Source organism: Protopterus annectens, chromosome 2.part0, assembly GCF_019279795.1.
Source record: "Protopterus annectens isolate FY-2018-M chromosome 2.part0, PAN1.0, whole genome shotgun sequence".
Taxonomy (NCBI): Eukaryota; Metazoa; Chordata; order Ceratodontiformes; family Protopteridae; genus Protopterus; species Protopterus annectens.
The window spans coordinates 1,149,408,343-1,149,433,975 of NC_056728.1; the positions used below are offsets into that span (position 1 = coordinate 1,149,408,343).

General features: G+C 37.9%; 1 protein-coding gene across 2 annotated transcripts in view; it reads right to left on the minus strand.

Annotated features, from left to right (window-relative positions):
* COL25A1 (collagen type XXV alpha 1 chain) overlaps window positions 1–25,633 on the minus strand; it is a 1,631,546-nt gene that overhangs the window by 654,654 nt on the left and 951,259 nt on the right. For both annotated transcript variants that reach the window (XM_044061344.1, XM_044061342.1), the window contains exons 5-6: window positions 1,546–1,572; window positions 1,387–1,413 (exon numbers count right to left, since the gene is read on the minus strand). In XM_044061344.1, coding sequence (XP_043917279.1) covers window positions 1,387–1,413; window positions 1,546–1,572 — 54 coding nt within the window. The remainder of the gene's footprint in view (window positions 1–1,386; window positions 1,414–1,545; window positions 1,573–25,633) is intronic.

Below are 25,633 nucleotides of genomic sequence, written 5' to 3' on the forward strand. Positions count from 1 at the left end.
TATATATATTGTGTGTGTGTGTGTGTGTGTGTGTGTGTGTGTGTGTGTGTGTGTGTGTGTGTGTGTGTGTGTGTGGAATATTAAGCTGCATGACTCATTACATTATATATTAGCCAATCTCATATTCTGAAAATCCTGTATCCTGTCTGGGAAGTCCTTAAACTGCTAATACATGTAGCTGAACATTAAAAAGGAGAAGACCTAGGTGACGTACCTGTTCCCCTTCATGAATCACAGTATTTTAGTGGAGTGCACAGATGCTATCATCATTCTAAACAATCTCTGGATCATCTAGACCTGAACATTAACTACTCAGCTATGACAACAAGTGTGAAAGGAAATGCTTCTTTTTCATGTGTGTGAACTATATGCACCCCACAGCAACTGCATGTGGCAGACATTGAAACGTAATGCAGCCAACAGGTCATTAGTCTGTTATATACAGATAACCTATTACTTAATACACAGGGATGTCAGTGGACACAGTGGGACTTGTTATATACAACAGCAAACACTTTCTGTAAATTATTTGCTTATTATCTGTAACTAAATAATATTTATTAACCAATCATGTCTGTTTTCAGGCGAGACACAGAAAAGGAGGTTTGGTATGAATATGAGAAGTGCACAGCATTTAATTGGAGTTTGTAGGACTTGTACCCTTATCTACAGGGTATAGTTTGTTTTCAGCTCATTGTCATCACCATCATCATCGTCATGCTGCACTGTGAAGCTGTATTCTACTATTGCTGAGTTCATCTTGAAAGGATGACCCTTCTCTATGATGATCTTTAATGCACTTTTGATGCATAACTGAGCTGACTAGACCTGCACTACTTAAGCCGCATATATATTCTCTGTAACACATGAATGTAGCAGATATAATATGTCTAACCATAGTCTAGCCAGTTACATTGTAACCCCATCCCTAGGGCTTCTATATATTAATATTGACTGTTTACATTAGCATCAGAGCATGCCGTTGGTGTGGATTAACTTACCATTGTAGTCTACATTTCATCTTTTGTTCTTGCTCTCTGGTGGATTCTGAATAAAACTGATGTTGGTCTGCAACTGCCTTCAGGTGGAAAGGCTGTCAGGTTGTGAGGCAGGTACATGTTGCTGTGATTAGTGATTAAAAAGGTCTAACAATGTAGTGTGCTGTGCTAGCCAGCAGCATGTACTAATGTCATCTGCTAAGAAGCTGTACAGTTCTTAATGTTTACATCTGCTTTGTAAGAACTACATTTTAGGCAAAACCATATATTGTGGAGCATTTCCACAAGAAACTTAGATAAATGAATCTGTTCTGAGTCTATGTATCATGCTAAGGTATAAAAAGATGAATACACAAGCATGCAAAAATTTCAATAGAAAGAAGCATACCCGTGGGCCTTGGTCACCTTGGTCACCCTAAAAAAAAGGAAAAAAAACACAATATATTTAATGCATTAACAAAAATATACTCTAAATGTGCAAGCCTGAGTAATTTGTTAACTATTCATAACTGATTAAAACAGAAGAAAATGTTTATTTTTTACTGACCTTTTCACCCTTTGGACCAGAGGGACCCTAAAAAAACAAAAAGCAAACAAAAAAAAAAAAAACAGTTAACTTAAACATTCAGTTGGCTGGCACTTGCATATTACAAATGAATACAATGTGAATTAATGACTCAGTTTCTCTGTTTCACACTGCTGTGTATAGCTTTACCACTAGCCATAACTACACTATATTTGTAAAATTTTCTTTTTCTTTTGCAGTCCACGTAGGGGTGTGTGCTTCTGCTGAAGTGTTGAGTACCTTATATGCTCATGGGTAATACTAGGCAATCAGTCTGTAATAACCAAATGTCAGAGTCAAATCCTGTTCCTTGTATTTGTGTGGTAAAGACATTAACCATTATGATAACCCTTATTATACAATAAAGAGAAATTAGTACTCCAGAATGAGCATATTGATTGGACAACACAATCAGTATGCCTGTTGTAAACTGAGCAAAACCCTACAGGAAAAAAAGTCCAGCTGCTCATGTCTTCTTAAGACATTAAAACTTACAAAACTCTACACAGTTGAGAGGTATGGCTACCAGCAGTGTGGTAAAAACAACTGTTTAGATAATTGTATTATGTCCCTCATTTTCCTCTTATTTATCTCCTGTCTCTCACAATTTTTTTTATAAAATATCATGCTTGAGAGAGAGAGAGAGAGAGAGAGAGAGAGAGAGAGAGAGACAAACTGCAAAGATCTATATCGTATCTTCTGCATAGTCATTGCAGAGTTAACCAGATAACCTTCCAGCTGGGGCTGCCATTTGTTTCCCTATCTCTCCAAGCAGGTTTTGTAGCCAGAGAGCTACCAGAGATGTATAGGCTTGTCTCTGCTGTGGAGTCCCTACCTCCCTCCCAGAGCCATGTATGCTAAAGCTCTCTTAGAAGGACATGCCTACATTAGGTAGGACAAAGAGTGGGCATTGCTCCCTCCCAAGTAGTAGTAGAACCTCCCAGGTCCAGCCATAATTCTAGCACAGCTGTTGTTCTTAGTTGTTGTCTCAAATGGGACTACATTAAGAACATGCTTACATCAGCATATTACCCCATACTCCTCTGTGAAGGGTGATATGAGCAGGGGAAGACTCAACATTCCTATTTTTTACCATACAAGGTTGTGCAGGCTCAAATTCACTTGGGTAATAGTCAGGGCTTTATACCTCTGCTTCACCACTGAAACACATATCCCTCCTCTTCGTCTTAGGAAGAGGACAGCACATCACGACCAAGAAGGTAGGTCATCAGCAAGGCCATGATATGTCTCAGAGTGTGTGCTTAGGCAAGCACTTAACCTGATTAAGGCAAGCATACTGGCAAAGTTCTGGGTAGCTAAAGTATATTCGCCTGCTCACAACCTGGAACAGAGTTGCTAGATGATTTGTCACCATAGAGATCTCACAGGACAGTACAAAAACATTTCTGGGGGATCTCAACCTAACCGACAGAAAATTTTCATCTAATAAAAAGTTTATCTTCAGGCAGACAATGCTGTATCATCTAAAAACTAGCCTCCATCTGGTTCCTCTCAGCTTACAGGGCTCTAGATCATACCATGACTTATGTTGCACAAATTTGAGTCATCTAGATTCAACATGAGGCTAGAAGACTGAGAAAAGCAGTCAAGGTCGTATTATAGACCTTACCTGCCTCATCAACATTCCTAGCACTGAACTTCTGTACACTTTGATGCAAGACTGTAACCAGTATGTCTGAGCAGACACGACTTTGGTTTCTGCTATCCACCTGGCTCTGGACATGAGCGCTATCTCAGGTACTTCAATGATGAAGCTAATGAGGCTATGCTGAGATCATCTGACTGGTTCTACCACTTAGTCACTGATCTCAACACCCAGCTAGAATATCAAGTGCAAAATATATATGTATGTGGTCAACAGAGGCATCTGGGCTCTAGTCTGGGCAACATCTCTTCACATAACATGCACTGAGCAGCACACACATCATGAAGCTAGTTTTATTGTATGAGAGCCAGTGTGCTGTTGGATATGAAACAACAGTATCCATGTCATACGCCCAGTCACAGGTTTACATTTTCATTTTTCCTCAGTCTTAACTTGTTATGCTTCACAGTAAATGTAAGCAGGCATGATACGTGCATCAGCAGGCAGCTGCCGTTATGAGTTGTTCCACTATTGGCTTAATTTGGCAGTGCTTCTTTGTACTGTCACGTATACAACATGTCCTCAAACTGCATGTTCCTCAGTTTATCTGTCCAGTCCTAAAATGATCAAATGCTCTGCTATCTTTGCTCTTTCAAAATCCACAGGCTTATACTGCTAATGAAGCTTAGCATTAATTTTGCGCAATAATACCGTACTCACCTTGATGATGAACCCTCTCTCACCTTTGATGCTTGCATTCTAGTTAATTCCCCCTCCATACAGGTTCCTTTAAGCAGCTGTATGGAGTACTGATGAGGAAATCAGTCCTTTAATAAAGCCTCTAAACTCTTTTGGAAAGGTCACATGCCAAACCCCGTAGAGCAGGCAGATGGAATTCAAAGTGTCAGATGTATGTATTTATTTACAAGTTTGGTTGGTGCACTACATAACCACTTAGAAATACTTTGACCACTGGCAGAGAAAGATGGTGAGAGAATGCCATTAACTCCTGCCATGAATCAGGGCACCCACTCTGCCTATTTGGATCTACTTGAGTCTATCATGATACATCTGAAGACTATGGTTTTGTGCGGCTTTAACTAACCATCCATTGACTGGGTAAATTACTTGTGCTCAAATTCACTTGCCCAAAGGTTCCTTGACTTTCTTAATTCCAATATGTGGACCAGCTGGTTGTATCCTGTATCTGGTGTTTACCAATATGGGGGAGCACTGTAGAACCCCCACTGTGAGGTCTTCCCTGTTGAGATCTGACCAGAAATCAGTATCATTTGAAGTAACTATCAAACCTGCCCCCTCAGCAGCAATTAAACTAAAAAACTTCTCCAAAGCAGATTATAACCTCTTATGAGATGGTATAAATAGCTTCACTGACCCCACCCAATGGAATTGGCAAAGAGGCTGAGTTCTACACCAATGCTTTATACAAACATCTGTATAACTGCATCGAATTGGCTACACATGATTGAACCAAAACAAGCTCCTCAAGGAAGAGTAAACCTGCCTGGTGGACAACTGCCATTAACAAACTTTATAACAAGAGGAAGAAATGACTGTCTAAGAGTAAGAAGGAGGGACCCCTAAACTGGAAACACCCCCTCCTCACCCTAAACTGGAAACACCCCCTCCTCACCCTAAACTGGAAACACCCCCTCCTCACCCTAAACAGGAAACACCCCCTCCTCAGCTTAAACAAGCAAATAAGACCTCTTGTGAAGTCCTCCAAAACAAACTACGAGTGCAAATTAGCTTCCTCAACTAAGGGCAACCATAAGGTGTTATTTATTACATCCATAACCTAAAAGGAAAGGCCCAGATTTGTGCCAAAGTTTTACTTAATGATACCACATATACTGAGCCTGTGGACATAGCTAACCTGTTGGCTGACAGATTCAGTGAAATCTTCACTCCCCTGGCTCATGTATCCTATGACATCCCTACCACCTGTCCCCTACCTTGTATCTCTAAAGAGCAGGTCATAAATGCCCTCTCAAAGGCCAAAAACACAGTATCTGTGGGAACTCATAGCATCCCAGGCTGCATTCTACATGAGATCCAACAAGAATTAGCAACACTATTGGGTACTCTTTTCAGTCATAGTCTAGACACCAGCTTCATCCCAGCTGAATAGAAAACGGCCACCATTATTCCCTTGCACAGAGGTGGTGCTTCCACTGACCCTGGGAACTAAAAACCTATTAGCCTGACTAGCCTTATCTGCAAGGCCATGGAGTGAATCATCATGGACCTTATCATCAAAGATATAATTAATCTCCAAACACTTGACCCTACTCAGTTTGGATTTGTCAAAGGGAGATCATGCCTGTTAAACCTGGTGGATTTCTTTGAGACAGTCACCAAGGCCTTGGGTGAGTGGAAATATGTGCATACAGCCTACATAGACTTAGCCAAGGCTTTTGACACTATCCCCCACTTAGGCATCATTGACAAACTCACCCATCTAGGTATCAACCCTTATATCGTTACATGGGTCACTAACTGGCTTACTGATGGAACACATAGAGTCAAAATAGGGGAATCCACCTCCAACAGCAGACCTGTAACCATTGTTGTTCCACAGTGATCAGTCCTTGAATCTCTGCTTTTTGGAATCTATTTCTCAGAAGTGCAAGCAAAAACTAAAAGTCTGCGGCTGACAAAGTTTGCTGATGACTACAAACTGGGAGCAGTCATAGAATCTCCAAATGATTTAAAACTACACAATTCAGCAAACTGGTAAACCACAACAAAGGCAAGCTGGCTGTTGACTCCACACTCCACACTTTAATTGTAAGTGCTTTTGTCGGGGCACATACCCCAACTTCTTCAGACAACACAACACAATACATTTAATATGTATTGCAATCAATTAATTAAGACCAATTAAATTAAAAAATCAATTAAAACAGTATAACTTTAAAGGTACAACACCCATAAAATACATAAAATTAACAAACTTTTGAATATTACATATAAAAACATATGAAAACATTTTGACTTGACACTGTGGTTTGACATGACATACAATATATCATGTCACCTCATCTTTGTGTAACCCCTAAACACTAAAAGTTAATATATACTCATAGTAGATGTAAATAGGTATATGCTCATAATAAATATTAAATAAATAAATAACTTAATAGCTAAATAAAATAATCTACGCAAAATTTATAATATGTGATATAACATTATAACATATACGTGGACACATCCTAAAAGGTTCAGTTTATAAAAGAAACGTAAAAAAACAGGGAATGTTACAAGTCACTTTGAATGGTGTTATGTCCTTTATTCACCTAGAAAGCCTTAAGCTTTAACATACATTTACTTGAGGCATATTCGTTTAAACCAGGTGGTATGTGAGCAAAAGTATGAATTTGCCACATGAGGTCACATTCTTCTAATTTGAGTTCCCATGGGCCTTCTCGCATACAAATGCAACTCACTCTAAAGACCTTAACCTGGCATGTGATATTAATAGAACCTGCTAGTGGGGAAAATATTTGTCTCCCAGAGGTTACCACACCTTTGGAACAGATTCCCACTTCATGTCAAACAGAGCACCTCACTGGCCCTCTTCAAATCCAATCTGAAAGATTGGATGTGTAAGCATAAATTCACCCTAATTAATCCACCTGTGTCCCTCTTGGACATGAGCAGTAGGTGCAGATCATGGAAAGAAGGGTAGAACTTGGCTAGGCTTGTAAGGCCCCTAGGGCCATTATCCTAGTAACTTCCTATGATCCTATGATCCTATAATGGTGGCATCTTAAGATGAGTTCTTCTGGGTTTTTAAAAGGTCTGGTCCTTCCATTTTCAATATCTTCATAAAGGTCATGGTAGCTGAATGAGAATGATAACTGCTGGTCAGGAAATAATATCCATGACTAAAAACAATACATACAAAAATCAACATTGAGTTTAAAAGCTGTTTCTGGCAGTAAGGATCAAACAACCATATGATCAAGGCAGTGAAGCCAGGGGACAGCATAATATTCCATTTAAAAATGTTGAGATTTATTTTGGCCACAAAACTAGAAGAAGGTTTACACACTTCTATACCAGTTAATGTGACTGTGGTAGGGAACACAACAAAGGTGGATTGACAAAAAACTGAGATTAACAGGAAGAATTACATGTAAAAATCGTGTTACCATGACTGCAAACCTAAGTGCTAAAAAGCATCCAGTCCCGAGCATAATCTGCAGAAATGGCCTACACACATACACACTCACACACACACACACACACACACACACACACACACACACACACACACACACACACACACACATATATATATATATGTCTACTTCAGTAGATCGAACTTCCATTTAATCGAATTTTATGATATTTTTATGATTTGCGAATTACGATTTTACGATATTTTTTATTTATATTTTTATTCAATCGAATTGAGATGATAACACTGAAACCTTATTTCAATGAATGTTCACAGCACCAGAATTTTAATCCGGGAAAGGAGGCAGATGGTGTGCACTAGCATTTGAATAAGTGGTGAGTTTGACAAAGATGAGTAGGTACAAGAGGAAGACAGCCAGTAAAAGCAACTGAGAAAAGCTGAGAATTCACAAGCAAAGCAGACTGCGAACCAATGAATGACGAGAGAGAGATGTCAGGTCAGGTGAGATTTGTATAGACAGCATGTGCCAGACCATTGGGCACAGTGAAATAGACAAAGCAATGTTATTTTTGTATTGCCTTGGACACAAAATTAATCATTTTAACTTTGCAGACACTAGGAAACAGTTTTACAGTAGTTATCTGCTTCAGACCGATGACACCTTTACTTATTACAGTGTTCAATCACTTACCAAATTCTGTCACGGCCTGCATACAGATATTTTTTCATTCTCTTTATGGCTGTTTTGTAACTAATAACTTTGTATTTCTAAGAAGAGTATGTCAGTGTTATTTAGTTAGCTCTTTGCCAGATTTTACAGGTATAATGCCAATCTCTTCCATTCTAGTCTTCATTTTTGACAGTTCTCTGGAGCAACGGAAGCTTTTCAGATAGAACATCAGTTTCCTTTACTTATTCCCACAATGGCATTTAAGTTTCATGATCATATTACATTTGTGTGTGCAAAGGTTGCTAAAATATTGGCTCAGTGTACAGACTTCAGTTGTTTCCTGTCTCACTTTTTTTGCTTGCTGATCGTTGAAAGCAATTGGCTCTCAGAGCTTAAATGTGACTCATACATAGAATGAGCTGCTGCTACGAACCTGGTAATTCTTTTTACAAATCTCTCATGGCAGGAGATGCTTTCTATATAATTTGTTTAAATATAACATATAGGTAACTATAATTCTGTGTATTTGCCACCTGTGTAATTTCTTTACCCCAAAGTCTGACAAGGTACACAGTTCTAGCATCTCATAAAAAAATAGTAAGTCTCAATATATGTCTATTAAAATGTTTTGATCCGAGGGTCTGCATCAGGAATATTTTCTGTCTGTGACCATAATGTTCCATTTCATATTGTTATACATTAAAAGAGCTGCATTTCACAGGAAATTATATTTTACTTGCCTTGTTCTTGGCCCAGACATGATTGTCGTGTGGGGTGGGGTGGGGGGCTTGTGATCAATATACCCACTGGGTTGCCATGAATATATATGACTGTCCTATCTAAAATAACACAGAATTTGACTGACATAAATCCAGTTATACTTTCTCAGTCACACATAAATACCAAAATCCTGTTTTAAATGCAGAACAAACTTTAATACAAAGGCACAAATGGGGGTAAATGTAGCTTTAGCATAATCCTCACCTAAGTTTCTCAGGTTCCTCATCATCACCAGACCTACAGTAAGGTACTAGAATTACATCTCTTTGACTCAGTAACAGTATGCAAAGTGCGGTAGTGTTTACGGTGAACAGATGAGCTTATGTGTGCTAACAATTATACACCACATGCCGAATGTGCTCAGTGACTTGGAAATAACTTGCAAAAATGATTAGTTTCTGCAACAAATTATCATTCTGTACCATGTTGGGTTTTGCTCAGAAAAAAGAACGCGGATAGAAGCATATAAACATAAGAAGCTTGGAAAATGAATCTGCAGCCTAGAATTTTACCCTTTGCTCAGCTGTACAGATTGAGGCCTCTAAAAATGAGACCCCAAGGAGAGTGTTAAGAGACGATAGAATTTCAAATGAAGGCATTTATCAAGGTTAGAAGCTCAGACTAACATTCTCAACTCATTCACAGGCAGTTTATGGTGTTTTTTATGGTTCCATCAGTGCTTGTAAGAAGTGCAAAGTGATGTCCATTTGGCTAAGATATGAAGCGAACTGCAGAGGGGTGGTGATGCACCCTGCAGCTCCTCCAATCTGGAGTAAATTAAATCACAAATCAGAGCTAGAGAAAGTGAAGGAGAGGAGTGGAAAAAGAGAGAGATAGAAAGAAAAGTGAATTATGCAAATATGTTAAAATATAACCTCTGAGGTAGCAAAGTTAAAGCACTTTTAAAAGTCTGTCCAGATGGGTGTCATTTGTTAGTATAAATCATCAGCCGTAGAAACAAGAAAACTAACAGAGCACACCTGTTGTTAGAAAAGAATGACTCATGTTAGTAGTACAGCGTTAGCATTCATTCCTAACTGACCAAGTCCTGAGATAAAAAAGGCAATCAGTAAAGGAAAATTAAACCTAACTCATTTGTTTATTAGGCCACTGTCCATGTGAATTTCTGAATAGCCATTTACTGCTAAGTATGACGTGATAGCTTAAAATACTGCATTTTTCTTGTATGTTTGAGCCACATGTCAGATTTAAATGGCATTTACACAGTAGTATGCGTCTATCAACAGACAGCTCTACACTATGACCCATCAGACCACATTCCATGGCTGCAAAATATGGCTTCCTGGTTGTTCCATTCCCTGGACAGTGGCAGTACCATATTTTATATAAAATGCAAAGGTACTTGTGAGATGTGTTTTGAATCAGTTTAGATGATGTTTTTCCCTTAAATAGTGTATATAATTTTCTCCCTTCTGCCTACAGATTCTGCTGTATGAACAATTATCACTCATTACAGAAGCTTTGTTTTAAAAAAAGCACATCTTGTATCTTATGGTGACTGGCTAGGTGACACAACTTACATCTCTGTCACCAGAGTGGTATAGGCTGTATATCGTTTGAGAAAGCACGCCACCTCTGCTGATGTGGCAAGATCAGTGGTCAGAAGCTAAGCTTACCTTAAATAATTGAATGTGGTATTTCTGATCTGTGAACACTTTCATTTATGCTGTAATTGTTTGCAGTGACATAAACTAAGGACTGAGATGTAACTGTAGTGACATAAAAACCTGAAGAACCTTAATTTACAGCAGATAATTTTCCAAAGTACGTGTGGCCTTGTCTAGCAATAAAACTGCTGCTTGTACAGGTTATTTAATCAGCTTGTATCCAGTATCAGTCTGTATGGGTGTTACGTACTCAGTATATATTAGAATAATCACATTCCAATCCCAATACATTTTCTATTAATTAACTCATCACCTTACTGATTCTGAGAAAGCTGGGTAAAAAAACACAATAACCCCCCCCAAAAAAACTGGTATGTCATAAGCTACCCTTCTGTTAAACAAGTTTCATCATTTAGCATCATGATATAGAATGAAAATAATTCAGGAAATCGAAAATTAACATCAAAAGTTACAGTTCAAGCACCATAAGAATGCTGTTATATGACACTGGTTGCAAGAACACTGGGTTGTATGCAGTGCACACACTCAACAAAGCAGACAACAGCCTGGGAATTATAATTCTTTGATAGGAAACATATCAGGTGGACAGGAACTGGCTGGCGTGTGCAGACAACAGTACATGAGAAGTCAGGACAGTTAGGGAAAGAGCAAAGAGCCAGTTGAAGTGCATGGGCAGAGGAGGGCAGAAATAGCTGTGTCAGTCAGTGTGTAAGTGTGTGCGTGTGTGTGTGTGTGTGTGTGTGTGTGTGTGTGTGTGTGTGTGTGTGTGTGTGTGTGTGCGCACATGTGGGTGCTTTTGTCTGGGAAGAGACAATGTCATAGTTGAATTTCAGGGGAAATGTGTGGGAGTGTGTAAGTGGTCCTCCTTCACCAGACAGTTTCTATACCCATATGATCTTCTGGCAAAAAATAGAACCTACACTCACCACTGCTCTTATGATTTATTATTATGTATATATAAATCACAACAGCAGTAGTGATGCAGGGTGATTTATTGTTAAGTATAGTTCTTTATCACAAAAACATGTTGGTGAAGCTGGTCTGATTGTGCAGAAGCAGGATATCTATCTGCACAACCACCAATTAGGGTTTGGGACATGACCTGAGGCACTGGAAAGGTCAGCTGGGCAGAATAGGATGATGCAGCTACATGGTCACACTCCTGTCCTGTCTTGTGGGGAAATGTGGGATTCCATGCTGCTTGTGCAATCTCTGTCTCCAACCTCATTAAGAGAGAGTGACCCATATCTAGCTCCTGAAGGAAGACATTTGTATCCTAACATTAATAAGTAGCAAGTTTAAGGCTGTGCCCTCCACTGAGCCGGAAGGTTCACTATAAATTGTAAAAGGTGAATAGATGGTGCCTGAGAACAGAGCTGAATGCTTGCAGCAGTTGGGTGGACAATGGAATACAGCATAAAACAAAACAAAACAAAATAAATAATTTTGGCAAAATGATGGAGAAAATGTGCAGAAAATGAGACTTGTATAATCATCTGCTGCTAAAATGTAGTAACAGTTACGAATGGCCTAGCAAGGAAGAAAGTCAGCAGTCATTCATTTCTAGGTTCAGAACAGGCTACTCCTTTTTGGAGCTCAGTATCACACTCCTTAAATAGGCTGAGTTACTCAATGTTAGTAATTTTGAAAAAAGAAAGTATTTCAATTAAATTGCTTCAGATCTGCGTTTATATTGGGATGCATCTCGGAAAAGCTATTTGTGCATAGTAGGGGTGGAAACCTGCAATACACACACACCCATTATAGTGAAGGATACACAAAGAGTGGATGATTTAGTACATCCCTGACTCACTAGACAACAATAAACACAAACAACCAAATTAATTTAACATGACTACCATATAAGTCAATTAGAAAAGCAGTGTCAGTAAGTTAGGAACAATATATTCTTTGAACAAAACAAATATTTGGAACTTTCACTTAGCCTACAGAACTTCCATTGCTTTTGAAAACATTAGTTTTGCTCACATGGCTGATTATAATGAAAATTAATATGTGACCAGTGCTACAGTTTACTTAAAAAAATTTTATGTAGGATGTGCCAGTAACAAGAAAAGGGAAAACTAGCAACCAATCCATCTCCATGGTAACAGCAACTACTCCATGCTGTCTAATAGCTATAATAACCCTGCATTCCTTGTTAAAGGTGCCACACAGCTCACATCACATAAACAGGTTACCACAAGAAGACAAGGCTCATTTCATAGCCTCACTCATATGATTCGGAAACTATTGGATAAGCTGCAGTATCTAATTAAATCATACCCTACACACACCCCTACTGTACCTCTACACTCTGCTTTCTAACACACTTAGTATTTGTACATTTACAGATTTATCCAAAAAAATCTATCTGGTGTAACATTTTATTATCTCTGAGCCTTCTACTACCATTTCAATTTGCTGCAAATAGTGCAGGCATAAGTACACGTATGTGTATGTGCGCATGTGTGCGTCTGCACATGTGTGAGTGTGTGTGTGTGTGTGTGTGTGTGTGAGTGTGTGCAGGCATGCCTGTGTGCTTGTGTGTGTGTGTGTGTGTGTGTGTGTGTGTGTGTATGGGCACGTGCGCATGCACACACACACACACACCTATATATATATATATATATATATATATATATATATATATAAAAACAAAAAATGCAGAAAACAGCACCACAGCAAACCAATGAAAAGCAGATGGCAAAGAGCAGTGTAAAATCCAAATAGACTTTTATTCGAATAATTCATACTACTTGGTTTGTGGTTGAGAACAGCTTTATAGTCAGCAAGACTTGTTTTACCTTATGTATATATATATATATATATATATATATATATATATATATATATATATATATATATACACACACACATACATATATATGGGCCCACTTTGTAATTTTGAAACTTAAAAACTTCGAACATCACAATCCTGAGGTTCAGATGTTCGAAGTCTTGAAATCTCAAAATAAAAAAAAAAAAAAACTAAAACAGTAAAACGTTAGCAATCATGTTTTTGCAGGGGGGCAAGCACCCCTGCACCACCCATGTGGGGGGGCTGCCCCCGCTACTTAAATATACCGACTCCGAGATCGCACTGTTGGGTGATCTCAATTGTTCAGTTTTGAGATTTCAAATCTTCGAACATCTGAACCTTGGGATTGTGATGTTCGAGGTTTTGAAGTTTCGAAATTACAAAGTGGACCCATATATATATATATATATATATATATATATATATATATATATATATGGACATCTATGTTGTAACATCGAAAGTATGTTTCACTGAAATGTACACGAGCGAACTCACTTTCGTGAAAGTGCATTTTATTGAAAATGCACTTTTGCGAAAAAAAAAAAAAACAACATGCCAAAAAACCTACACAAATAAAATACTACTCATGTTTATGCAGAACCCCCATGTGGGGGGCTGTGCCCCCCACACCCCCCACTTTAATATTCTCACTCTGAGATCGCACTACAGTGAGGAAAAAGGAATATGCCCTTATCCCTGCTGTACCACGATATAAGCAACACTTTGCTTAGTTGTGCAATCAACACTACATGTTGATGTACAACTAAATCTACATGCAAACTGCGTGTTGTTTTTTTTTTCTTTTTGTTTTTTGCAAAAGTGCATTTTTGATAAAATGCACTTTTGTTAAACTGAATTCGCTCAAGTATGTTTTGATTAACCGTACTTTCGATATTCAGACTAGGACCCATATATATATATATATATATATATATATATATATATATAGTTCCCCTTCATAATATCAAATTACTGAATGCTCGAAATTCAGTAACTCGAAATTATAAAGTCGAATCAACAAAAATCCCGAAACCCACAAGCACGAAAACAAAAAACCTGAACATACAGAGCACATACACCGCACAACACGCACACCATACAACCCACATAACATAAACTACAAGCCCTACACTACATGTACGCAGGGGGGCAAGCCCCCCTGCACCCCCCACACCCCCCTACTTATATAGTCTAACTCCAAGATCGCACTTATACACAAAAAAAAAAAAAAAACATACAGACATTTTAAACTGCCTCGCACACACACAAACACATCACACATACACAGAAACATCCAACACTCACACTCCCCCACCTCCCTACCCTAACCCACACGCACAGCTTACAAAACACACACACATGCACTCACTTACCTTCACTTCTGTAAAACATCCCAACTCACACACTTCCTGTCCCATAGCTGACATGCATAAGCACGAATTCGAGATATTTGAATTTGCGCTTATGCAGATTCGTGCTTCTGCATTTTCAACTTTACAATCTCGAGTTACTGAATTGGGAGCATTCAGTAATTCAGGATTGTGAAGGGGAACCATATATACGTATATACACACACACACACACATAAATATATATATATATATATATATATATATATATATATATATATATATATATATATATCAATCAAGACAATCTTATGTATTATATATGCAAAACTCCCTAAAGCAGGTTCATTAAATACATATACATATATATATATATATATATATATATATATGTATATATATATATATATATATATATTTATATATATATATATATATATATATATATATATATATATATATATATATATACAGTACCACACCAACCACTCTTAGCACTCAATAATAAAATACATTTATTAGTAGAATTCAACAACCACCACGCAGAATATGGTTTCACCTTAACCAAGGCTTTGGCGTGCTGGTTGTTGAATTCTACTAATAAAGTCTTTGTATTTTATTATCCAGTGCCGGAGTGTTTGGTGAAGTATACAATTGATATTTGGATTCTGTGCATGTAAACACCTTTGTGTAACTATTGTGGTTCTTTTATACGCACACATATATATATATATATATATATATATATATATATATATATATATATGTATACTTTTTTTTCACAAAGACACACACACACACTCTCTAAGCACACACGCATATATTTTATATATATTATATATACATATATATATTATATATATATATATATATAATATATATATAATATATATATATATATATATATATATATATATATCTGTACATCTATCTATCCACTTACCACTCTGCCAAATTGGCTGACTGTTTATGGAGTGAATGACTGCAGTGAGATCAAGTATTCCTTCCTTTGAAAATTTAAGATTTCAGATTAATATAATATCAAATGTGCACAGGTAAGGTAAGTGAGGGTTTGGGAAAGTAATATTGAAAACCTTTAGATATTCTGAAGGTTTCAGTATTAGCAGTTGGGAGTGTTTGGGTGATTGTGGGTGGTTTAGGGATAGAGTAGTGTTAAAAGACGGCATAGATGTAGTGCAGTGCATCTGTATTGGTGTGCACATGCGTGTGTGTGCGTGTGTGTGTATGTGCGTGTGTGTGTGCGCGCCCACTCATCCAAGCTGCCTTGATTAATGGCAGCGTTGTTTAAATGGATTTTTCAAATGTAAGGTGCACGATTGCATTTAGGGTTAATGGGCATTAGCTAGGTGGTGCCTACCACCTAACTAATGCCTGCTGGCTATAATCTAACAATAGCCATGGATCTTACCTTTGAAAAACTCTGTTTGTAAAACTACCACAACTGAGACAAATTTGGTCTGAATGTATGATGTGATTTTGGTGTTTGGATCTCAGAAGGAAGCAGTATGTTTCCTTTTGCAATCATTTTTCTTTTAGATGTTTTTAATTTTGTAATATGTTGTTTTTCAAAATGCTGACATCAATCACTTAAGTGTCAATGCTTTTCCATTTTGAAAATTCAACGTATACTCATATGTATGATTGTACTTCATAACTCCAAAAGCAAAAACATTGAAAAGAAACAAAACATACAAAAGATCTCACAAGACTGAGATTGAAAATATATATAAAATAAAAATACCAAAAAAAAATGTTTTGCATCCCCACACTGACATATGCATTATCTGCTTACAAAGAGAAATGCATTGGATGTTCATGATAGGTCCGTGGTTATGGATGTATCAAGGGGAGAACTTGGACACATCTTTTTTCTTTAATTATGCCAAAACTGAACTATGATTGTTCTCAAGTCAGTCTGTTGTCCTCAGTTGTCCAAACAGTGGAAGACATGGTTAGTGGTTAAATTTTACAAGTTATATTTAGGCAGCTAATTGTAGGATGGCTTTTTAACTAGATGCACCTGTGAATGTTTTGTTCTGCTCTGCTGAGCCTGTTCTATGCTGTAGTGTTTATTTGTATGCCATTAGAAATACAAATCCATCTGTGTAATACCTTCAGTGCATGCATCATAGTCTTCCTTTACACTTAGGGTCTGCTTATGTGGATTGACCCTTTTAAACAAGATGTAGTGCTCTGCAGTACCTTTTGAACCACCTCCAGGTGCTCAGATACAACTCTACAATACCTTGGTGGTCTTACTGGATGAACATGGAAAATGTTTCTTATTGTGTAGTGAAGAATCAGCAATTTACTATCCCTCCAACAAACCAACACTAAAAACGTTTATGCTCTTTATGTATTTCCCATTAACTATCAGCACCCCAGCTCCACCAATATCCTCAGCTTCTCACATAGTTCTTATACTTATTCTTAGTTTAACTATTTATGGCAGTAATAAAAATATGTTTCACAAAACTATGGGTTTCAATCTTTCCTTGATCATAAATGCTACTCTCACCTCTCATTTGCGGCCTAGTTGTTTTGTGTCATTAGTGATCTACCTGATAACTCCTACAGTCTATGAAGTAGACCAAGAATTTAACTGATGGTTTATGATCACTGGGGCAGTAGAACCACCCCCACATCACCTCAAAAAACATCCTGATATGATTCAGTCCAAACACTTAAAAGTCTTTAATCAATTGCTGCTACTAGCCTCTTTGTATGTATTTAGCCAATATAAAGTGATCAACTCTAGAATTTGCAAACTTGCCAGTTTAGTTATGATGATGATTGATAAAAATGAATGGATTGTGAATCAGGTGAATTCGACCATTACTGTACTTTGTCAAAACAACTTGCCACAAACTGGTTCTGTCCATTCACCCTCACAGCTCCCCTTAGTTTACTAGCTTTTACCCCTGGACTACTGGGAAAGCTACTACCACTCTAAAGACAGTAATTAAAGGATTGCATAGTACCAATAATACCGCAGAGTAGATTTAACCCATCTACACAGATGTTGAGCTTTTGTCTGCAGTACCAGTGACTTGGATTAAGGGGAACAGATACACAGCTTCCATGCATACTAATTTCATCACCCATAGAGGCATGCACTCTCTACCTGTACTGATGTAACCACCCATGGGGGTATGTGCTTTCCATGTGCACTAATGTTACCACCCATGGAGACATATGCTGTCTACCTGCACTAATGTTACCACCGATGAAGGCATGTGCTTGTTACTTGTACTAATGTCATCACCCATAAAGGCATGTGTTTGTTACTAGCACTAATGTCACCACCCATGAATACATGTGCTTGTTACTTGTACTAATGTCATCACCCATAAAGGCATGTGTTTGTTACTAGCACTAATGTCACCACCCATGAAGGTATGCACTGTCTACCTGCACTAATGTCACCACCCATGAAGATACGTGCTTGTTACATGTACTAATGTCATCACTCATAAACGCATGTGTTTGTTACTAGCACTAACATCACCACCCATGAAGGTATGCACTGTCATCTTGTTCTGATGTTATCACTCATGAAATAACCATCCCATCTCTCTGTAGTGACAGCAAAATAATATCCATATCCTGAAACTCACATATTCCATTTTGTATACTACTAAAGGCCTGATTATTGACCAAACCCTTATGACAGTGATAGTAGCCATCACAATACATTGCTGGATGTAAATAATGAAATTACATGGTTTTATAGAGTGGTGACACCTGTAAAAACATTATTTTACTTTACATAATCACTAGTCGAAGAAATCTACTACATTTTCTGTAAATGTATGTTGTTATGTCTTCCAGAATATGGGCTGAAAAAGATCCAGTGGAGCAACCTCTTAATCCAGCAACAAATAAATAAATCCTCAAAAATATATAAAGTAATTAAGTAATTAACCGAATAAAAGTCTGGTCAGTTAAATATGCTAGTCTGTTTATAATATAGTCAATGATGATTTAAGGATACTTCCCAGTATAGCTAATAATCATAATATGCCCATCATTCAGTGAAGGGAAAAACATCGTCTTTCCCAGCACTGATCGCCAGCACACTCTGACTAACTGATCGACTCATTTCCTCACCACTGAAAGTCAGGGTGGTTTGAGAAGGGGGTCATCATTTAAGAAAACATCAGATACGCTTCAATTGTTTTGCATAGAGACTCTATATTCTTGTACATGATCAGTTATTCTAGGGGGAAGATGGGGTGTGCAGTGGTCTGTCACTTCCACAAGGGAAGCACAACAGCAAGCAAACTCGTCCCCCAACCTCAGTGCATGAGGGGTGGTTTAACTGATGTCTACCAAAGAAATCGGTCCATCCCGTTCTTCCCTGGCAAATACACCCCCCCCAGAGAGAGAGAGAGAAATGAGCAGTCCGTACCGCTTCACTCATCTCTGTCACTGTTTGGATGTTCCAGTGCCAGGATTCCTAATCAGATGTCAGTCATAGTAAGGCCTTCATCCATCTGCAGCAAGTTGTCAATAATGTATCATCTTAAGGCAATGCTCCATGTTCTTTCTTCATGAAAGTGTTTCTTGGGAAAATGACTATGCAGTCAAGATTGACAGCTACAGCATCACATTCTTCATAATTAGCAAAATCATGAAAGTGGTATGGATGTATAAATACTCGGACCACATAGCATTTCAGCTGGGCACTTATGACATTTGCATGAATCAAAGGATTATGCTTACAGCAACTTATGCCTGAAAATAAGACACCCAGTGTTCCCTACATTCATTAAACTGCAAATTGTAAGTATTTTCCTTGATTAATTGAAAGAAATGTCATTTGTTTCTACTACCCCAAATTCATTTTGTGTTCAGCAATGGATGGTTTCAATGGCAGAGCACTATAGGAAGAATTAAATTATAAATGCAGAACCAAACACTTTCCTGGCTAGTAAATCTCATTCCTGTATTTCTTTGCCTACCACCAGCAACAAAAGGCTGCAATTTCCCTTCAGGTACTTAGAGATGTACTTAACTGTAGGGCTTCATCCTGTTAGATTATACTACTGAACTGGTGTCCATAATATGCATTAACATTAGATATAATGTAGCTCCTTTATATACACCATTCTTATGGCATTTGAACTGCAGAATGATACAAACTGCTACATGACTAATGCCATTCATAATTGCTCTGTATAATTCTGACATAAATAATGCACTGAGGTACTGTTATCACATTTAGGTATGTCTCAGACACTTTACTCTTACTTGGCTCTCCCATGTGTTCCCTCGTGTGCAATATCTTGTAAATCATTTACTTGCTGATGTTAGAGTGAAACAAGTGATTCATTCAGACTTCTGTAAGTGTTTTGGGGAGTATCTCCCCTCCCTAATATTTTACAAAGAATGAGCAGGTATTTATAAATTTGGAGGCATGAAGGGGCTTGTCCCCTTGTGAAAGCACTTATATTGAGCTGATGCGTTACTTTATATGTAAACAGCAGCTTTTGAAGAAGTGTAATTGAGCATTTTAGTTATTAATGAGTTACACTCACTGGTAGTCCCAGTCTCTTACTCACACAAGTCTATGAGAATCCAGCTATACTATCAAGTAAAACATTTTCCTTAATTTTATTTATTTATTTTATTTTACCCTTTTTGATTGGGCTAGTTCCACTTGGCTAGTGGCTTCTTTTCAGGAGAAAACCAAAATGGTATTTATACTAATAGGGGAAATTTGTCCAGGACATCTACAAACTTCAGTTGATAGGTGCTGTGGGATCTTTAACATTCACCTGAGCTACCACCAACTCAAGCAGATGGGACCTCGGTTTAACATCTCATCAAAAGGATGGCACACTCAGGAGCACAGCACCTCCCTAATGCTGCAATGCTGTGCCAGCAATTTGAAAACTAATCCATTCACTTAGAGTCAGAATAGAACCCACATCCTTCTGATTTTCCAGCACTAAATGCAAGTGTGCTATCTGTTCAGCCACTGATACTGACACTGTGACTGACATGACTTTTGAAGGGTGTCAGAGGTTTTCTTATATTCACAGTATTCTGAAATTCATTTTCACTTCTTTAACTAATAACGTCATGTTTTCTTCCAACATACATTAACATCCGTAACTTTAATTTACAATACTCCTCATTCTTAGTCTCTTGTTATTGCTGTCTCTTGGCTCTAAACTGTAGACAGTGCTTCTTTAGGGAATATTTTAGCTGCTCCTTCTACCATCTCTGTCATGGTCCTGTTTCTGTATGCTGACACCTTGTGTTGACTTGCCACATTCTTTATATTAAAATGTTCTGACCCACGGCGAACAGGAGTACAGATTCCACCAGATATTACGAATGCAAGGCAAACAATCCAGATATTTTGATGCAAGGCAAACAGCCCAAAAATTGATGAACACACAAGTTTATTCCACCATAAGACCACAGGAACAATAAGTTAAGCGCTTTTACTCAGTCAATACCGAGCTTCATCAGAACAGTACATACATTCATTACCAGCTTTACACAGCAATAGATAATCACATGACCCACGTTTCCACCCAATAAAAAAACACGAAATACCTTAAAAGTAATTAAACAGTTATTCATAAAAACATAATAAAACACCCCTCTCCCCTGTCACCAAATTTTGCAAAATCATACAATCCAAATGTACAATTAAATACCCTAAATTTGGTACATACAAATGTGGAGCATGCCGACAGTGTAGTTTCATGATTAATCAAGGCACATTTTTTATTCCTTCTAGAAAATATAAACACAAATCTACTAAATATTTCAATTGTGGGACTAAAGGGCTTATCTACTTGGGAATTTGTTTGACATGCAATAGTTTTTATGTTGGTAAAACGGAGAGGCAGTTAAAGAAAAGGGTGTACGAACACATGTACAAGGTTTCTAAGGGCAAAGACACTAATGGTTTTTATAAACATTCCCAGTTTTGTGAGAATATGAATGTTAAATTTTTGGTTTTGGAGCAGGTGGTCCCAGACCTACGTGGAGGCAATTGGGAATCAAGATTGGAATACAAGGAGTTGCTTTGGCTACTTAGGCTGGATGCGGGTAGGGCTCCAGGTTTGAACGACAACATGAGGATTAGTAGTGTTTTGAAATTAAGGGCTGCCTGTTTATGAATTAGAACAACATCTTTATAGTGAGGACAAGTTGATACTAACAGGTTGACATGCATTTTATTTTACGTAAGATGACCCTTAGGTTTCAACTATAGTATTCAGATTTATATGCCCTTAGAATGTTGCTCTAAATAGTTGTTATAGGGTATTTAATTGTACATTTGGATTGTATGATTTTGCAAAATGTGGCGACAGGGGAGAGGGGTGTTTTATTATGTTTTTATGAATAGCTGTTTAATTAATTTTAAGGTATTTCGTGTTTTTTTATTGGGTGGAAACGTGGGTCATGTGATTATCTATTGCTATTTAAAGCTGGTAATGAATGTATGTACTGTTCTGATGAAGCTCGGTATTGGCTGAGTGAAAGCGCTTAACGTATTGTTCCTGTGGTCTTATGGTGGAATAAACTTGTGTGTTCATCAATTTTTGGACTGTTTGCCTTGTATCAAAATATCTGGATTGTTTGCCTTGCATTCGTAATATCTGGTGGACTCTGTAGTCCTGCTCGCCGTGGGTCAGAGTTTTTCTTGGTCTGTGGTTTGTTTGATATATTAAAATGTTACTTAGTGTAGTTTACACCTGTATCTTTTTACAACCACTGAAGCTGGAAGCAAAAGCAAACTGGAGGCCTTTCTACAAATAATTTGTTTTAAGAATGAATTTTGTATTTTGTTTGATTTCTGTCTTTGTGTAGCTTATCTTAACTTGATATTGACTGACTCAGGATAGAGCCTAGTTTTGTCTTCACAGCTGTGTCATGCAGTGCTGATACCCACATGAATAACTCTTAACTTTTGACTGAAATGGTATTCCTTATTGCATCACAACCAACTGCATAAATACCCATCAAAATGCTTTCTGGATTTTACAGCTTTCCTTAAACTCTTCATATCAACTACACAAATGTTGTTACATATTCTATATAGCTGCTACTTTCTGTTACTCAGGGTCTGAATGACCAGATGGGAATACTTTGCTACCCCCTGTAATATTTACAGCTTGAAGCAGCATGCTTACTGCTCCAACCCTGATCAAGTGAGCCCTGTAGTGTTATACTGAATGGGTGTTGGGTCAGCTACCAATGAATCTAACTACAGAGTCTCTAAAAAGATAACTATTACTTCAATTTCACTTCCAGACTAAAGCTTGGTATTGCATCTGAAGGATTAAAGTAGAAGGGCTTATTTTTTTGCAGAGTCTCTGCTCTGTACTTGTAAATAACCTGCTGGAATGTTTTTTTCTTCTTCTTCGTTTTTTTTTGTCTCTTGTTTTCTTGTTTTATCTTTTCTTCTCTTGAATTGTCTTTTCTGACCATTTGCAGAACACAGTTATACAGAGCTAATCTTAAAGACCCACTGTCACCCACTCGTATCTATGAAATGTTTATGCATAGGTTCAAATAACAAATTCCCTATAACGAAGACTGAAGCATGTAGCATCCCCATTTTAATTAGAAAACTCCACTGTTAATATTATTATATCAAAAAGGTCTCTGTTTGTAATCAGGAATAGTGGGGGGCAATGAAAAAGTATGGCAAAAACACCTGTCATGTTTACAGACATGGTGTAAGTACATTAGCTCTGTTTCCATAAATTAAATATGCACGTAGCACATTTGCTTTTACATTATTTATGGGCTTGTTTGTCATTTTCAGACACCTTTCTTCCAAGCTGCAAAGGTCCATAATTTTTGGTAGTTACCCAATGCACCTCAACCACATTTTTGAATTCTTGTAGGTCGACCTTCAGATGGGGGGGCCTCAGAGAAATGACCTACATTGACCCCAGGACTGCCAAGGCATTTTGAACACCACTTTGGATTAAGTATAAGCAATCTGTTAAAGTCCTCTTCCCGAAGCTGAGATTATGCTTTCAGCACTCTCATACAACATGAGTTTCAGTTATTGATAAGTGTGATTGTCAAGGCCTTCATTGCACATGCAGCTAGGTACTGCGATAATCTCCTTCTAAGATCAGCTGCATGATCCTTGTGTTGTCCAGACATGCCCACTCCAAGGGTTGCTTTGTTTTACAGGGTATCCTCCTGTCCTCACTTCACTTTTGAAACGTGTCTAAACCTTAACCCTAGCCATATTAGACTATATTTACTATACAGCCACAATACATATTCTGTTTGATTCTTGATAGGTTCATAGTTTCATAGGTGGTTACTAGGCTATTGACCCGAAGGTCTTTATAAGCCTAGCCATGTGTACCCAATATAATACTAGAGAAACACAATATAAAGGCTCTTGCCTAAATTTGAGATCTTAGTTAGCAATGACTGCCCATATCTAGGAGGATCATAGATATAATCTTTGCAAAGAATTTATATTTTCTCATCCAGTCATCAAGACTACGCATAAACAGGGTCATAGAGGGGCTCTGTTTGATGTGAACTGGTAGCCTACTCCAGAGGAGCGGCAACCTCTGAGAGACATAGCTTTCTCTCCAGCAGGTCATATTTATGTTACAGGCCAGGTTAATGTCCCTCGAGTGGGTGAAACTTGTCCCATTTGACTTGCGGATGTGCAGTACTTCCATTAGGTTTGGATCTAAGATTGCTCTGTAGGCCAGGCACAAGTTTCCTCTAAGAAGTCTGTATGCTACTGAGTACAGTGACAGTGACTTCAGTCTGTCAATGTACGACATGTGCTAGAGACCCTGAATTTTCTTGGATAGAAATCTCTGAGGTCTCTCAAGTTGCTGCAGGTGCCTGGTAAGGTACATACCAAAGGGAGGGGTCTACTTTAAGACCTTGAATGTTTAATAGCTCGAATGCATATGGATCGAACCATATGCATCAAACTATTAAACAATCGAATTCCAAAAAAGAAAAAAATACACAAAAAAATAAAATTTAAACTAGTGTAGGCAGGGGGAAAGACCCCCCCTACTTAAATATACCAACTCCGAGATCGCACTACATTGAAGTAAACGGAAATCTCCACCTACGGAGATTTCCGTTTACATTTTCGATGTTTTGCGCTTTCAGTGTACTCGTGTAGAGAATATCGTATTTGATATTCTCGGACTTCGAGCATATAAAGTAGACCCCAAAGGGAGCATTGTACTCAATTATTGGCCTGATGAGGGTCGAGTACAGGGGAGTTATGACCGCTTTCACTCTTGAGGCAATGATTTTGCTAATAAGGTGTGCAACGTAGAATATTTTCCTTACCACATTAGACACTTGGTGGTCAAAGTTTAAGCTACAATCAACTTACGTTCCCAAGTCACTCACTTGTGAGTTGTTACTTAGTGTATTATTATTTATATGATAGTCTGCAGGGATATTTTTTTACCAAAGGGGATGATAATGCATTTTTTAGCACCGAGATTGAGAACATGGCTTCGGCACAAATCACTGGTTTGTGTAAGTCCCTCTTGAAGTACATTGACATTGTTTGAGGACTCAATGATTGCACCTAATTTCCAGTTGTTAGCAGACTTAGTCAGCCACATCCCCTCTGTTTTGGCCTGAACTTCTGAGAAGTACATTCTAAAGAATAGGGGGGCAAGCACTGACCCCTGTAGAACTCCACTGCTGACAGGTCTGCTGTTTGAGGTAAAGTCCACAACTTTGACAGAGTGTGATCTGTTGGTGAGCCAGTTAGCAACCCACCTGACAACATAAGGGTTGATATTCAACTGGGAGAGTTTATCAATGATGCCAGAATCTGGGATTTGTCAAAGGCCTTGGCTAAGTCAAGGTAGGCTGTATGCACAGATTTGCCTTCATCTATGGCTCTGGTGATGTTTCTGAAGAAGTCCACCAAGTTTAACAGGCATGACCTGCCTTTGACTAAACCAAACTATGTCAGATTAAGGGTTTGAAAATCACCTATATCCTTATTTATA